Source organism: Pygoscelis adeliae, unplaced genomic scaffold (assembly GCF_000699105.1).
Source record: "Pygoscelis adeliae isolate BGI_AS28 unplaced genomic scaffold, ASM69910v1 Scaffold156, whole genome shotgun sequence".
Classification (NCBI taxonomy): Eukaryota; Metazoa; Chordata; class Aves; order Sphenisciformes; family Spheniscidae; genus Pygoscelis; species Pygoscelis adeliae.
The window spans coordinates 4,815,449-4,832,937 of NW_008825016.1; the positions used below are offsets into that span (position 1 = coordinate 4,815,449).

General features: G+C 37.8%; 1 protein-coding gene across 1 annotated transcript in view; it reads right to left on the reverse strand.

Moving 5' to 3' along the window:
• The window catches only part of CUL4A (cullin 4A), a 41,280-nt gene that overhangs the window by 5,817 nt on the left and 17,974 nt on the right, over positions 1–17,489 (reverse strand). The window contains exons 8-18 of the mRNA XM_009326309.1: positions 16,926–17,008; positions 13,685–13,752; positions 10,596–10,714; positions 7,785–7,977; positions 6,232–6,336; positions 4,634–4,744; positions 4,208–4,293; positions 3,080–3,187; positions 1,187–1,300; positions 880–889; positions 1–2 (exon numbers count right to left, since the gene is read on the reverse strand). The exon at positions 1–2 is cut by the window's left edge and continues 94 nt beyond it. Coding sequence (XP_009324584.1) covers positions 1–2; positions 880–889; positions 1,187–1,300; positions 3,080–3,187; positions 4,208–4,293; positions 4,634–4,744; positions 6,232–6,336; positions 7,785–7,977; positions 10,596–10,714; positions 13,685–13,752; positions 16,926–17,008 — 999 coding nt within the window. The remainder of the gene's footprint in view (positions 3–879; positions 890–1,186; positions 1,301–3,079; positions 3,188–4,207; positions 4,294–4,633; positions 4,745–6,231; positions 6,337–7,784; positions 7,978–10,595; positions 10,715–13,684; positions 13,753–16,925; positions 17,009–17,489) is intronic.

A 17,489-nucleotide genomic window follows, 5' to 3' on the forward strand; every position in this document is an offset into this window, starting at 1 on the left:
CCCTAAAAAAGAAATACAAAATAATTAGAAGTAATATTCAAAGCAATTTCTATTGTATCCTCCAAATCTGACAAGTTACAGAAGCTACACATTCTTTTATTTCTAGAAGATGACATGCGCATTTTAGCATGCCTAGCACACCGAAGAATCTGCCTGAATGCAGTATCGAGGAAACAGGGTATTTTTAAAACCTTTTTTTGCTGCTCTAACAGTAGCAATACAGCACACAGCAGAAGCTCATTAGAATGGCCTTGTATTTACTTCACATCATTTCCTTCATATTAATTACAATATATGAAATTCTGGCTTTGCTGCCATCAATTGCGAATCTCTTCATACTTCACCGAAGTTTCATTTTATAGAGATGAGCAAACTAATACAAAAGAAATCTCGGCGTTGGATCAAATATGAAAGAAACAGAAGATAATGTTGGTTTACTATCATACAGAGTGACAGTATTATCAGTAGCACAATGTTTGTACAAACAGGCAATGGAAAGGAAATTAATGAGACAGCTGTAAACACCTCTGTCAATCGACAACTACAAACCTATCCAGCTTACTGTTACATAATGCCTAAACCTCTAAGCTTCACATTCACAATAAGTTAGTAAAAGAATACATTTTTTGGGGGGGTCTTTGCTCTGGCTCAGGTAAGCTGCATTATTAGCAAGATATTCCATGAGACGAAACAAAACCACGTTAAGAAACAATGTGGTTATTTAAGACTTAAATAATTCAACAAGCATTTAAATTTTAACCACAGTCATTACATCACTAACACCCTTCAGTCTCTTGTTGCATCAGTGAAGCATTCTAGAAGTGTCACCAGTATTTCTATGATCAAAACAATTCCATATTAAAAATAAAAAGGTGCTACATTTTTTTTTCTTTCATTAATTTACTGCTTTATTACAACCTTCTTTATTTGAATGAGCAACAATTCCTGTCAAACAAATACAAATGTTACCAAAAGGTATCATGTCATCGTCTTCCCTGAGCTAGGTAGTATTTCAGTTTAATTATAAAAAGCCTATACTTCCTATACAAAATAACAGTATTGGATTGTGGTTGTTCCTCCACAGGAATATTACTACCTTTATAAAAAAATACAGCGCATGTCTAGATTCCAAATAATTGATTTCAATTTTATCCCAACGGGCTAAGCATTAAACAAGCAAACTTACTTCCTTAAATTCCGCCTTTAGGACAGCATGCCCTAAAGTGGTCTGCCACTGAAGCTTTCGACCACTGTGTTTTCCCAGGTAAAAGGTTTTAAATACCTCTTGAAGCTTTATCATCTGTAAAGCAAAGAGATAAAAAAGTTTATTAGTATTATGCCAGTGCAGTGATGCCAGATGATTTCACATATGTAATCGCTTCGGTTCTTCTCAACAATGCTTCATAGTAAGTGTTTATGTGAAAAACTAAATCCGAAGAGCTAAATTCTGCTCTTATGTACACCGGTACTACTGTGCACAGAAGAAAGCCTCAATTCAAGTACAGCTTTTTATTTCCCTGGGTTTTTTGTTGTTTTTTTTTTCAGGGGGTGGGGAGTGGGGGTGGGGGAGGTGGTGGTGTGTGTTTGTTTTTTGCTGTTTTTCTTTAATAATAAAAGTAAAATACCGCCCCTCCCCACCCCGTAAAGGGTTTTAAACCTCTAAAATAAATACTATTTTTGTCCTGGGCTTTGCATCTGACCAAGAAGTCACAGGACAAAAAGCATACATCTCACACCTATACACAGACTATTACCATCTGCTCCCAAATTCTTCCTTTAGTTTGCCCTATACAGATTCAAGTCTGATTCTAGTACTTCATACCCTCTTATTTCCATGGGGTTTTTACCCCTCCATTTTCATGACATGTTGCTCAGGTTGGATCCTTCCAAAGTAGTCTGCTGTGGAGGAACAGACGCCACAGGAGCAAAAGGACAAAAGCTTCCACAGCTTCTGAACTGAATGGGAACACTGCTAACACCTTTCGTCTCTGAAGTGCTTGTTCAGATCAAGCAAGGTATTGCAGGAAACAGGACTCCAAATACATATTTCAACTTAAATCACTACTGATAGGAGCTTTGCAAAAATCTCTCAACTTGGAAGCAATCTTTTTTTCAGACAAATACCATTTAAATGCAGGGGCTAGTTTTGTGAGACACATTGCAGGGAACAGAGGAAGGATCTTACAGAAAAAAAGAACGTGCAGTAACATAGTGTCCTGGTTTCAGCAGGGATAGAGTTAATTTCCTTCCTAGTAGCTGGTACAGGGCTGTGTTTTGGATTTAGGAAGAGAACAATGTTGGTAACACACCGATGTTTTAGTTGTTGCTAAGCAGTGCTTACACTAGTCAAGGACTTTTCAGCTTCCCATGCTCTACCGACTGAGAAGGCTGGAGGGGCACAAGAAGCTGGGGGGGGGCACAGCCAGGACAGCTGACCCAAACTGGCCCAAGGGACATTCCATACCGTGTGACGTCATGCTCAGTACATAAACTGGGGGAAGCTGGCCAGGGGGGCCGCTGCTCGGGGACTGGCTGGGCACCTGTTGGTTGGTGGTGAGCAATTGCACTGTGCATCACTTGCTTTGTGTATTATTATTACATTATTATTATTATTGTTATTATTATTTTATTTCAATTATTAAACTGTTTTTATCTCAACCCACAAGTTTTTCTCACTTTTACTCTTCCAATTCTCTCCCCCATCCCACCAGGGCGGCGGGGAGAAGTGAGCGAGCGGCTGTGTGGTGCTCAGTTGCCGACTGAGGCTAAACCATGACACATAGCTATTGGCTAGATCAAAATGCCTAACCAATGTAGTTAAAGATTGACTAAATTAAGGTGAACTGTCCAGTTTTGAACTTTTAAGTGCTTGACTGCAATGTTAAATAGGACACTGATTTTATTTTAATACTGATTTTAGATTATTATTATTATTAAAAAAGTGGAAAAAAACATACTAAGTTAAAGCTCTTAAATATCTAGCAGAAAAAACATTAAATGAAGGCATTAGTTCATCCTATGATAGTGATTATGATTCCACTCCATAAAGTGCATTTATAAGGAGAATTCAAACACTAACCTCTGAATTTAAGTGGACTTCCATTGGTGTGTAAGTTGGCCAATATCCCATAGTTAATATATTTACTGTCAGGTCTATATTTCCTGGGTCGCTTTGGTTCTGCATATACTAAAATACAAGAGACAAAAAAATCGTTCAAGAATTCAGCTGCACGCTAAATTAGAAAATATATATACTTAAATTAGAAATTTAAAGTTGGTAGAATAATGAAAAATTTCTACAGGCCACATCCTTGGTTAGACATGCTCTACCAAGATTTTGAATTTCATGACTTCATTGCTCCCGTCCCCAGTTTCAAAACACGGCAAGTGGTTGGAAGTAAAAAGTACGACATGCCTTGAAGTATCCTCGACCACCGTCCTTACAGGGTATTAAGGTCAAAGGAACTTCAATCACACGCAAATAAAGCGAAAGAAAGGCTTTCGATCAGAAGCCTGGGCAAGAACTGTAAGATCAAAAGGATCCTCTGGGACTCCCACACGTCTGTTAGACAATGCATTTTCTTACAATTTGAACACAGCATCAGTCAAGCCAGGCTGCAAAGTCTGGGACAGAAAAGTCCCTAGAGTATTTAGTTACAGGAGCAGGTGTCCTGGATCAGATCTCTACCCCAGTATCCTGTCTCCAGTAAGGCCCCAAAGCAGGTACCCAGGGAGAAGTGCAACAACAGGGTGAGCATGTACAGTATTTCCTCCAAGCATTCCCTCGGTCCCCCAACAGGCTGGAAGCTTTGGGGTTGAGACACACGTGGTTTCTGTGCACTTGGCAACCTTCAGGGAGTTCCTCTCGTGTGGGTCATTCACAAAAAATTCATCAGAGCAGCAACAGTTTACAGAATGAAGGGATACGGGCTTTAAAGTATGTCAGACAGCTAAATTACTATGTGGTATTTAGACTGTAATTTACAAATAAACAAATAAAACTGTAAAATAAGACTATCTCTGAATAGATATACAATAAATAAATTATGTTCTATAAATACAGCTATAAGTAGAGTCTGTTACTACGACCAGGACCTGCTCAAAAGCTGTTTCATTTTATTTTCGCTTAATCCAAGGTATACCACCACCATTCAGTGCTTCCCCATCGCTAATGAAAATTTAGCACATGAACACAAGCTAAATGTACCTGCTTAAACTGAACCATGACATCTTTTGACAGTTCCATGTCCTTGAACATGCCCTCCAGTTTGCTGGTAAAAGCAGCGCCACATTCTGTCACACGAATTAAAGCAAAGATCCCACGATTACAAAGCAGCACGGAAGAAGCAATAAGGGTTTAACCTGAGACAGTTGAGCCAGATTTGCCAGGGTCCAGAGCACCCACAACGAGGTACATGTTTTAAGGATTTTGGTCCTCTCTAGGTACATTAAATGAACCAGTCACATATCTAAGAGATCAGCCCAATAGCGCTCTCTTGAGCACAATGAAAGCTGCGATACGCTCAGCTATTACTTAAAATCTGGCTTGTCGCTTCTTAAAGCGTGAGAAAATAAGGATTCCAATTTACGTGCCAAGAAGTAATAAAAATTTAACACATCTGAAGGCGCCTACCATGTTTAAGCTTTGACAACATGGACTTCTCAGCATCTACTGATGCACTTTTCCCAACCAGCAGTCTTTTGGCCAAGTCTTTCTTATAAAATGCCTCAAACACATCTTTACCTGTATGGAAATTGAAACAAAAATAAAATACAACTGAAATCATACATTCTATTTGCAACATTTGCACTTCAGGTTTGTGACACAAGCCTTTCTTCTGACATGTTCATCAGCAGAACAATATTCACTGCGCAACAGTGAAGAAAAACATGTAGACAACTTTTCTTTTTATATTTTAATTATTTTCTTAACATACTTAGCAAAATTTTTACTTCCTTCTTTTTTTTCCGCAGGAACATGGGCTGCCTTGTATTTCCCATTGGATCAGCTACAAACCACATTAAATTATTCTGGGGTCCAGAAGAACCTTCTCCCTCCAGTGGTCCGATTTATTAAAATTAAAAAAAGAAAAAGGGTTCCTATGTATTAAAGAAATAATCTTTAAAAACCTAAAGTGAAGAAAAATTCAGAGAAGTCTTCTCACTTGGTTTGCCAATAGCCTTTTGAAATAAAGGAAGTCGTACAGACACCCACAAACTTTCACACCTTAAACCAGAGCTTCAGCAAATCTTTTCTATTGATAGCGCAAAGATAGCAGCAAGTTGTTTCACTTCTAAGAGGAAGAAATTCACTGTAACTCAAGGCACTATTTGCACAGCCTACAGCGGCTCCTCCCGATTCCTTGCGAACACCTTCCAATGCAGCGATTCCTCTGATACCCTTCCTTCTCCATCCTGCCCTCTGGTAAAGTGCTGTTTCAGGAAACAGCATCAAGATTACTATTGGAAAGTCCAGTGCCCAGAACCTAACTACTAATTATCATCTGCTCTTAAAAGGACTCTTACGCACTAGATAGCTCAAAATAAATTTGCACTTTTAGCTCAGTGCCACAAAAAATATTAAGAGAAAAAGAGTTGGCCAAAGTTTCAGATTAACAGAAATTAATCTCTTAGGCTGACAAGTTGCCAGTGATACTGTTTTCATTCACCATCTCCATCCGATACCCTTTGCGCTTGACAAAAATCACGATGCAAGTGATACTACTTTATGACTGGTTTCTTGTCTGCTTTCCCATGATATAGTACTTGTTTTGGATTTTACGAGGAAAGAACTCCACAGATCTCAGAACAAACTAATACAGAATTGGGTAGTTCCTGTTTATTCCACCCCAGCCCAGCATAAATGTCCCACTTCCCTCAAAACAGTGACCATGCATCTCTGTTGGACTCGACACATCTTTTTTTCAGATATCCTACCTAGCAAAAAAAAAAAAATTCTCCTACCACATTCAAGGGTTTTGCTCAGGTAGGGACATACATTAGGGAAGTGCATTTCAAAGGCAGTAAAACACAGCGGTAACATTTCCTCCCATCATTCTGAGCCCTCCTCTGCGTTCATTCTCAGACACGATGAGAAGAGACAAGTCATTAGTTGCCGGGTTTTCATATACTTTGCACCTATGACATATTGAGGTGGGCAGGGAAATGCAGTTCTGCTAGTAGCAAGGAAAACAGTTTCAAGTGCATCAGCTGTGAACCGATATTTCTTACCATGAATGAATCTAAATATGATCATGATTTTGTCAAGGATTCTTTCCAGCTCTTCATCTGTTGCTTCTTTATTACCAGCTCTTAACTTGGAATCCACATATTTTGCTACAAATAAATAAAACAGTTTAACAGCTTTAAAAAAAATTATCTAAAATAACTAACTTAAGCGTTTACCACTTGAAATATTACTATATGTTAAATATTACTATATGTTAAATATTACTATATGTTAAAATATAGGATAAGTGTTAAATTTTCTGTTTTCCCTTTTCCCATCCCTATGCTCAGTGGAATGATGGAGCCCTACTGTACTACTGCCATAATGGAAAAATATCACAAAAAGGAACCGTCCAAGAAAAAAAAGGAATACAATATAATAATTAAAATTAATGCATTAGAAATTCCCACATTTCGTGTCATAGTCATAGCAAGCACATGACTCGTTGAAAGACAATGTTTTGGAAGCGTACAATGTATATGAATGTATTTTATGAGAAACAGAAACAAACAACACAAAGAGGACTATATTTTTGTAGACCTTTACCATGTCCCTCATGCTCCTTGGTAGGAGCATACCAAAATTTAAACAGAAGCAATGCTTTCAAGTTAGTAGCTTCAGAATGCCAGAAATAAGGTTAAGCCATGAGTTTAGCTAAGTATTTATTAAGCCACATTAGTATCCTTGTACAACCTTCTGCGTAAGAAGGAAACCTTTGCGGGAGCTGAAACACCACAATCCACAAACGACAGCAGCCCGTATCATGGCTTTAACCTGTATCACTAGGTTGTGCAATTTGTCCTACATAAAGCTGGTTTTGGAAGGAAGCCACAAAATAAGTTGAATAAAGGCAAAAGAAAGTACAGAGGAAACACAACCAACCAAGGAGTGGGATCCCCTCCCGGTATAAAATGCCACAGCTCCAGTTTTGCTGCAGGCAAAACAGTCGGAACAGCTTTTGCCAGATCAGGGATAAACCCAATAATAGCATTTTTAAGATGTTTTTATTATTCTTCCCCTTAATGAGCACCAGTTCCCCCTTCAAGGTGATGAATTTTTTTCTCTGTTAAAACTCCTTGTATCTGAAGGCTTTAAAATTGTTCTCCCAACTTCAGCCTTCAAGGCAGATAGATGGGCTCTACTTAGTCCTTTCTGAGGGATCCATAACGTCCAAAGAACTCCTCTACTACCAGAATTAAAAACAGCTCCCTTTTTTCTGCCACAGCTGCTCTCCCCGCTAAGCATGTACTCCACTCGTAGCACCGGCGTTACGCTCTCTGAGCAGTTGTTAGCACCAGGCACCGTGCAGGAAGCAGAGCGCAGGGACAGCAGAAGTCGGCATGCTCCGTCAGGATGCTGCGTGCACGCCTAACAGCACACCCAAGCTTTTCGAACCCGCAGCGCTCCCAGGTTAACTTTTGCCTCATATCCCAAAAACAAGTCTCCTAAAGCAGAATGCGTACTGCATCACTATTGCACTAGCACACTCAGCAGCATTATCTTACCATGCTTTCTATAGATTTTTGAAATATTTTACAGAAAAATATTTGTATACCTATCAATTCTGCAGGCTTATTTGGTCTCTTGTTGATAAATGTTTCAAAGGACTCCTTCATCAAGTTTATAAATTTTTCATTTTTCTGAAAGCACACTTCTATGATATGGTCCACTTTATCCTTAAAATCTAGTAGCTCTTGCACCATATCCTTGTCCTTTTCAGGATTAACCACTATTGTTGTCCCAAAGTTCTGTAAAACAAACACTTTTGATAATAAAATACTTTAGAGCGCTACCTATCTCCCCCACAGACACATTCACCCTTATAGAACTTATCATTAGAAAGAATAATTTTTTTACAGAGCTACTCATATGACTTCAAGTTTTCAAAAAAATGAGATGCATTGAAATTTAAAATAAAAACCCAGACACACATTAATGAATTTCAAACGTTAGTGTTTGATTTAAAGTTTATTTATATATAAGACAAAAGCTAAAATAAATAAATAAATAAATAAATAAATCCACAGTAGACATGACTGTATGATGCGCAAGTTTACAGTTAGATACAGAACTACATGATTCATGTAAAAGAAATTATATGGAAACTGCCTCAAAAATGTTAAGCGTAACGGGAAACTTTGCACTGTTTTTCTTAAATCCACTAGAGAGCTCTATTGATGGAACAGGTGGCAAAAATTCAACCGCTGCTCATCACTCCAAGATTTCTCTTTCAGCAAGGGCTTAAAAGCAAAAAACCTAGCTGACTTGCAATAAAACAAAACCTTCCCATCCGCAAGAAGCAGCCACAGACTTGACTTGCTTTTCTTGTTCCTAGATTTATTATCTTAGAGATACAATACCATTTGTCTCGTGAACCAAAATATCCTGTAAGGGAGGATTTTAACCTATCGGACAATTTACTATTGCTTTAGTAACAGTGATCAGTGCCCTAGACAGAATGACCAGTTTTCCAAGGTGAGAAAGAGGAACATCTGCACAGTAACAGCAGAACAGTATTCAATCACTGCATTTTCATCAACTAAAGTATGTTAGCCACAGCACCAGTCAAAGAGAGATAGGGAAATCCCCCCCAAACCTCAGAATTTCCACTTCAATATCCAATTATCCACTGTGATCTTTCATGGAGATCTTTCTCAAGTAACATTTCAGAGTGAAGCAAGACAAACACAAGGCTGCCCAAGGTCCTTAGATTCAGTATGTGTATCACAGAATCACAGAATGGTTTGGGTTGGAAGGGACCTCTGAAGGTCATCTAGTCCACCACGTATCTGCACTTAGCACAATTTCCCCTTCATTAACACGGCATTTGGACATCTCACAGTCTCTACCAGTTACGTTCATAAATTGCAGGGCATTCCCCCATTCTGCAAATGGCAAACCAAGATACAGAAAGCTAAGTGGCACCTCTGAAATCATAACAAAGTGACTACAGTAGAGCACAGACCTTCACTCCAGTGTGAAGAGGCATGCTCTCTGTGCTTTTTCTTACGCTGGCTCACAAGATAAAAGTTAAGTTCTTGAAACCTCGCTTTAATGCATTCTGTCATACAGAATGTTTGAAAAGAGGAGATTTACTGACACTACAGAAAATGGTTTCCAGCTTTTTGAGTCTGTAAGAAAAGCCATAAAAGGTCTGATTCTGCAAGACATAAGGTATGATAAGCCAACTTAACAACTTGCTGCTGTGAAAGGGGAGGTTCTGGTCCTCCTTCCCTTATTTTCCTACCTGTCCCGAACTCCTGCTTTGTTCCTTGGGCCAGCACCAGGACTTTTCTGTAAGCCTCTTTAGCTCACTAAACCTGGCATAAAACTGACCTTGCCCAGGTAATGTGCTAAAACAGATCACAAAAGAGTGTATGGAGTGGCAGGCAGCACAAGGATTAAGTCAGGAGCGTGATCTGGGAGCAAGGAAGAAGAAACATACTCCTTCTTGGCCACGGCAAGCTGTTCAATTGGCCCAGCTGCCTATGGATCCACGGACTGCATGCATATGGGGACACTGGACGACACCCTGTGGAGCAAACTCCATCTCGGTTCTGGGGGCAGAGGGGAGACTATGTCCCACACGCGTGGGCTGGGCACTGGTGCGCCATGCAGAACTCACGACATGGGTGTGTGGGAAAGGCACCTCTGAAACGAACTGATGTTGTGCACTTAGTCCTGAAGGTTGGTGAACACATGGGCAATTCAGGAGAGAACTACCACATCGGGAATTATTAACTCCAGAAATATCTTCTATACAGCTCTCCTGCTTTCATCTTGCAAGAGCACTAGAGTGCAACTTCTCTGAGGCAGCATACTACATGCATATTGCACCTAGCAAAACAAACCTGAAGCATCTAAATATGACTTTGATGATGGATTATTTTCAAGGGGAGTATTCTGTTCAAAATAGCTTAAACATTCATCAGCATTGCTGTAGGTTGGTTACATGTAGCACTGCTAACCTGCAGTAGAATAGCTACATTCTGATGTTCCACTGCTTTTGCAGATATGTAAATAGTCGAGTGTATTTGTAGCAAAACACAACATGTAGCACAATCCAGCATACTCTAAACACATGTGCATGTGGCTCTATTTAAAAGCAAGCAAACCAGAATAACTTCTTGTATAACCTTCAAACCTACAAGGAAAGCAATTTCTGGGTAGAAATTTAAAACCAAAACTTAGGTGTTGCTGTTTCTCATCATGTGACTGTTATCGGGGGGGAAGCATTAACATCTCTCCCTGTATTTGCTTAAAACAGAACTTTGATGCATACACCTACATGGTATTATTCTTGGTTTTGATACAAGAAATATATAACAGCATAAATTTTGACATTAGTAAGAGATCTTTGAAATACCTTGATGTATTCACTCCAATGTTGCAAAAGGATCTGCTGCCCACCTTTTACCCGGCTGAACAGCTGGTATGTCTGGGTCAAATCTGATATTCTATTTTCATCAAGCAGGTTATCAAGTCCTAAAAAAATAAAATTAGAAGAAAGAGCAAATTTGAACACAGTTGAATAAATACAGTTAGAAAGGTATTAGAAAATCTCTATGAAATACATCAAAAGACAAGACCCTCCAGTACACTTAAAAAGTATGAACTTTTTAAGACTAAATTTCTGAAAGCAAGTGATACGCTCAGGGTTAACATGTCCCCTTGTTTAAACTGGCTGATATGATTTATGGTATAATATTTTAAAATAATTTCAACTGAAGTACTTTCCCAACAAGGTGTTGACTGTAAGCCTTTTGCAGAACGTTTATGAACAGTGCTTGATTTGAAGGGTACAGTTTTATCAAGAGATATCACAGAACCTCTAAAGAATGTCAGAAAACAGTAAGCTAAGTAAACTGCCCCAAATTTGAAGTAAAGATAAATACTTTGCAAGATTTTTTCTGTGGAGTGTGGTGAGCCATCCTTTTAGATTAAGAACGTGCTATGAATTGTCTGTGCTCATACGGATGGAATAACCCAAGACTACAAATTCCTTCCAAGCAACTTTTGCCTTTATCAATTCACCCTACAAGAGACCAGGCCTTGGACTAATGAATGGAGAAGCGAAGCTCCAGGCAAAACATGAAGCATAACAACTACAGACACATTCTTACATTTGAGAATCAGATCAATATAGTCCCAGTGTAATCAGAGATACATTGTCTGGTGTTGGTGACAGAGGCTTCAGTAATACGGGAGGGTAGCATCAAAGATTTATGGGATTTTTTAAAATCCAGAAAGCTTGATTTTACACAGGTTGACAATTCATATCATCAGTGTAGTTGACACTGTACAACTGTCCTACTTCACAAAATATACTTCATTAATTCCAATTTTTAAACGGTATTAGATAACAAAGGATTTTAAATCACTACTGAATTATCCCATTTCTACTATATTCTTCATCTTAAAAAAAACTTTCACTGTATATTATAACTTACATGTTCAGAAAGGCAACCAATGTTCAAGAATGATGTCAGGTAAACTTTTGCATGATATTTTGAGATTTCCTAAACTTTGAGATATGCCTAAACTTTTGAGATATCAGAAGAATGGACATATTTTAAAAGTATGTAAGGCAAGGGATTACAAAGTCTTGAATACATGTGACTGGTGTTCTTTTGGCACTGAACAGGGAATTAAGAAATGCCCATTCCATCACATCCAAGCACCACCTCCTATTCATTTAAAGACACCAATACACTGACTGCTTTGTTATAACCTGGATTATAAAGTTTAACCTTCCCTCTTCCTCTGACATATGAGTTGTGTGACTGAAATAATTATTTTCTCACATACTTGACAAATGAAAAAGACATATAGGAAAGTCCTTTGAGACAAGGCTTCACACAACTTCCAGAAAGCACTGCCACAGCCTTGGAAAAATCTATTATACTCACCATGAAAAAAACCACCAATATCTAGTCAATAGCAGTTGTAATAATACAAGAAAAAAAGTTTCTTATACATACCCTGCATTTCTAAGCTTCCCCCCCCCATATCAAACTGACTACATCACATGCCTTCTCCTAAGGAACAAAACCTACAAAAGGCAGTATCTTCTTCTACTTGCATGGAATACTAGGACAATATAAGCAAATTACAGTGTGCCCTGGATCAGATGAATGCAGAAAGTTATGCAACTCAAGTGGTTAGACTTACTTTTTTTTCTTTTTACTTTTTTTTCCTTTTTTTTTTTAAGTGCAGACATAGAATGCAAAAGCTGATCCAACAATACTACAGTCCTAAAACATAGTAACTAGAAAAACGTACAAATCTCTCCATATTTACATGGATGGTACATATACATCATAAACCAAGAAAAAGTTCAGATTAAAACAAGACCACACACTTTCTGGTTAAGCCAACTGCTAAACAAAAGCGTCACTGGAAAAGTTACTTAAAAATAATACTTGAATTAAAGAGCAAGCAAAATTGACATATATCAACAAAAAATTAATTATTCTTACCTTCTGTTTATGATAAGCTAAGATGGAGTGACCACGCTTATTTTTATAAATGTATTAAAAACAGTGCAATAACCTATTCCCAGAGTAGTTCAGAGAAAACTGTGAGCATATGTCTGTCTTTAAAGGGGACGAAGCACGAAGTGAAAGGGGTATGTGTAACAACCTGAAAGTATTAACAAATATGGACGTGATGGAGCTCAAAGATACCAGACTACTAGGGACATCTGTTTTGCAGCAGTAAAGGAAACAAAGATGTACGGACAATTTGCTAGAAGATCTAAAACCTAAAATATGGCTACTGCAGGAAAAGGAAAGGATCATTTAAAGTATTAAAAGATCAGGGGATACTGACCAAACCCAGAAATTCAGTGAAAAAGGAGAGATTAAAAGTTAAGAGGTACAAAGAAATGGTGATTTGACGACACTAATGTCTGAACAAGGACTTCCTAAGGAGACTGCAGCTCTTATCTGAAATTGCCAGACAAAAGGTAAAACACAGACAAAAGTGTATGAAAGTTCATTGCCTTGGAATGTTGTCAGTTCCATTAACTCACGATTCTTGAACTATACAATCACAAGAATATGTGAAGCTATTGCACTTGAGCTGTGTGATTATCCCATAAAAGAAGCTACGACAGTAACTGCAGCTCTCATTTAGAAGTTTATATAATTCTAGGAGATAAGCAGTTCCAAAGGTTTAATTCCTAAGCCCACTGCTGCAAGTCAAAGGAGATTTAGGGGGTTTAGCAACCTTTACAAATACGGAATTATATTTTAGATATTTGTTTCCGCATATAAAATTTACTTGTCACAGTGGGTGTAACAGTCATAGGGTCGGCTTTCTGTATCTGTGGAAGTTTTTCCCATGGCTAGTATACCTCCTTAAATAAAAGCTGTGGAGTTTATTGTTATTGCAGAGTATGAGAATCTGTCGCTTATCAGAGATTCCATTAATTAAAAAAAAAAAAAAAAATACCTTTTTGCAAAATAGCTTTTAAGTGTTCTCCTAGGAGCTGTTTCTCCACACAAGCAATCAGCGGTTTCCTAAATAAGGCAAGAAAAGTACATTAGAAGTATTAGAGTATAAGGGAATTGCCTCCTGTCACAGTGTATTTGTGAATAACTTACATTATAATACAAAAAAAGAAAAATCAACAATTTTCTACTTCAAATAGAAGCTACAATTTAGGACAAAAATGTCACGTGATATATGTCAAGAAAGAAAACAATAAACCATGTATGGAATTAAAAAAGAAATTCAGGTTTGAATACTAAAAAGCAAGTTCTTATACAGTAGAAGGGAGAAGCTTAGATACCAAAAATCAATACAAAAACGTTTCTGGAAAAAAGTCAAATTGACATTTTCTTGGAAACAAACAAGCAAACAAACAAACCAACCAACAAAACAAAACAAAAACCTCCAAGGGTTTGAACTCCAAAACACAATACATGCTGGTGATGTTCAAAACTCAAACTTTTCATCTAATTGTGTTATGCACCTACATAAGCATAAATTTAGCTAGAACCACAAGACTCAAATTTGCAAAACATTTGCAAAATGTTGTCCTTGAATTTTCCCTACTTTTTACTATTAATGAAATTTCTTTTTGATACATTCACTTTAGACAGGACTGAAAAATAATGGCAAGTTTTCCTTTACATCTTTTATAGCCTAAAAGAAGAAAGAAATGCCTGAAGTGCAAAGGAATAATTCATTTCAATGTTTAAACTTCTACCGCTGCTTACAATATGACAACAAAAGACCAACCATTTCTTTCTGAGTTAAGTTTTATAAAACTGGTTCTCAGAGCCTTAATTTAGATTTTCTAGAAGAGAGGTGCTCGACTTGGACTGATGGAAGCCTTTTACATAGCAGCATCTACTTTACGTCCCTACCTTTGCTAAAACACCACCTTTCCTGAAACACCCCACCAATGATTTGCCTGACCTTCCATACAATACACGGTTTTAGTCCCTTCATCTCAAAAAGATTAAATTAGCATTTGGAAAGGTTCAGAGAAGGGAACAGAGATGATCAAAGCATGCTGCAGCAGCTACAAGAGAAACAACTGCATGTGTTAGGACTCTTCTTTCTGGGAAAGAAATGACTTAGCAGGAATACAGTGCATTGACAGGCAGGGAAAAGGCGGAAGGGAACTGACTGATCACTTTCCCTTCCAATACAAGAACTGGGGTCATCAGTGATGGTACTGGGAGCCAGAGTTAAACAAAAGCAGGCAATTTATCACGTGATGGCTAGTGCACCAGTGGAACGCTTTGCCAAAGGCTGGCACAGATGGAAAAGCTTATGTGAATCCCAGTGAGACAGTGCAAGTATTTGAAAGGGATCCAAACAGACAAACCACATCAGGTTCAGAAAATACCCTGAGCTGAAATCAGGCAGATACTAGGAGAGCATCAGGCCATCACATACACTTACCTCTATTCTTTCCCTTCAGTGGTCATAAACGAACATGAAATACCAGTTAGACAGACCCTTGGTCTTAACACATACGGCCATTTTTATGGTCACTTCCGCATTCCCTGAGATTTCCAACTACTGCTATCTACAGCTGCTGATTGTCTACAACAGCAATAGTAGTCAAGGTTGTATAAAATACCATCCTTTGCCCCGGAAGACCTATTCTGCCTGCAGGGGAAGTAAGGACAATTTGTCTGCTTGAGACTGAAAGGCAGAGCACTACTTCCTAACAAGCAGACAGACAGAATGAGTATTTATCTTGACTGCTAGCTGATGAATGAGCCTGAAGGTACCTTCTGTACAGCCTCAAAGTCATCTATCTCGGTCATCTACTGACTGACCAGGAGACATGCTTATTCTGGTCAGCTCTCCAGAAAGAGACATGTACTGATGGGCTGAATAAATCCCTCTGTGGGCTGCAAACACACACTCTCCACGTGTCGCATAAATCTGGTTTGAAGTATTTTGAATGGTGTTTCCCATGACTGTTTTGTCCTGGAAGTATCATTTCCATCTCAAGATCAAACCCAGTAACTAAATTTAACGTCCTTTCTGCTCTTTTCATGCACACCCGGAAAGACAGTATGACCTGAGGACAACTCAAGGGCACTAATTTTAGGAACTGCTCTTTCTTAATGCAAAGAGAGGAAATTAGTGCGAAGCCTTCTAAAAGTAGGTTTCTAAGCCTTTAACTAAGGACGAGATTCAAAGCAAGGACTTGATGTATATCTAGACTGAAAATATAATGATATCAAACTGGTTTTTAACTTAATCAGTAAATAAATATATATATGCTTTAACTTTATACATAGAAATAGTTCCATATATTTTAATGTGACTGATTTTGCCAGAAAAAGCTAGTCACACTGCAATCAGCATTTACCGGAAGAAGATTCAAGTTCAAATATGTACCATGACATGCAATGCATGTGTGTGTGAGTATATATATAAAGGATGTCTGAAGAAAATAATAAGTTAAAAAGATAATTTTTATTCAGTTATCCTTTTAACACTCAATGAAATGCCAATACATCATCCAGAAAACTAAAAAATAAAATAAAATGTTATGTTCTTTCTTCAAAAAAAAAAAAAAGCAACAGCTTACTGCAGGACAAATTATATATGGGTTTATAGCATGTCAGTGACTCTGCAGTACTTCCTGAATGCACATTCTTACCCCAGCAAAACACACATTGTTACTCAACACCTGAGTGAAAAAAGGACAAGCTACCTTCCACAATACATTGGCAGCAGCTGAACCAAAGCTGACCTACTGTAAGTTCACATCCTGGACTGCTCATGAGTGATGTTCATGTCCTCTATTCTATGCCATAATTTAACCTTTTCTTTTTTTTTTTTCCTAATGAGTCTTTCTTTCCCTCAAGGGATTTGTGGTTAATTTTGTTATCACTACATGAGTGGCTAAAATCAGCTGCCACTTTGATAATGCAAATTTAAGTTCTTATATAATGTTTTGTTAACTTCAGTACACACTGATGAATCTTTCTGGACAAATTTCTCCCCTCTTACTCAAAGTATATTTTGATGTTAAAGAAATCAGTTCTGATAAAAATAAAGTCTTAAAAAAACCCAAACCGTATCACAAGCACTGTCAACAAGATAGTATCTGTAAGAGAATGCAGAAATCATTTCTGTCTCTCTACAACTATGGATAATCACACTGTTTTATGATGGATGCTTGACTTACTCTAAGAATGACAAAATTTGTACTCACTGTGTGCTGTGGTCTAAATATGTTATTACTCTGTCTCCTTCTTCTTCCAAACGTTTATTAACATGGTGAAGATATTCTGGGACCTAGCGAGACAAGAGAACGTCAAGTTTAACTGCAAAAGTACAAAAGGCAGATAATCTCGTTTCATGACAATTATTTTAAATTACAAATTTAAAGAGAATACAAATTGGAAAGGACTATTCCACCAGAATGTTATGTACTACATAATTGATATTTTTATTAATCAATGTTACTTTATCTTAAAAGTACTATAACTGCACCTGACAGAAAGGAAGAGAAAAACAGAAATCTGAGAATTTTTCAGAGGAAGTTAATTTTTTTCTCAAAACCCTTCTGAGCTAAGCTAGCCCTTAAAATATCATGGAGCAGATTTTCAGTTGGTGTGAACCATATAGTTCTATTATTTCAATGGCAGTTTGTCCAGGGGAATATCTGTCCCTATGGGGACTTAACACATTTAGCACATATTACAACACAGGTATGAAACTCAGGCTTCAAATGATCAAAACAGTTATGCATATGTGCATATACGTACATGTATGC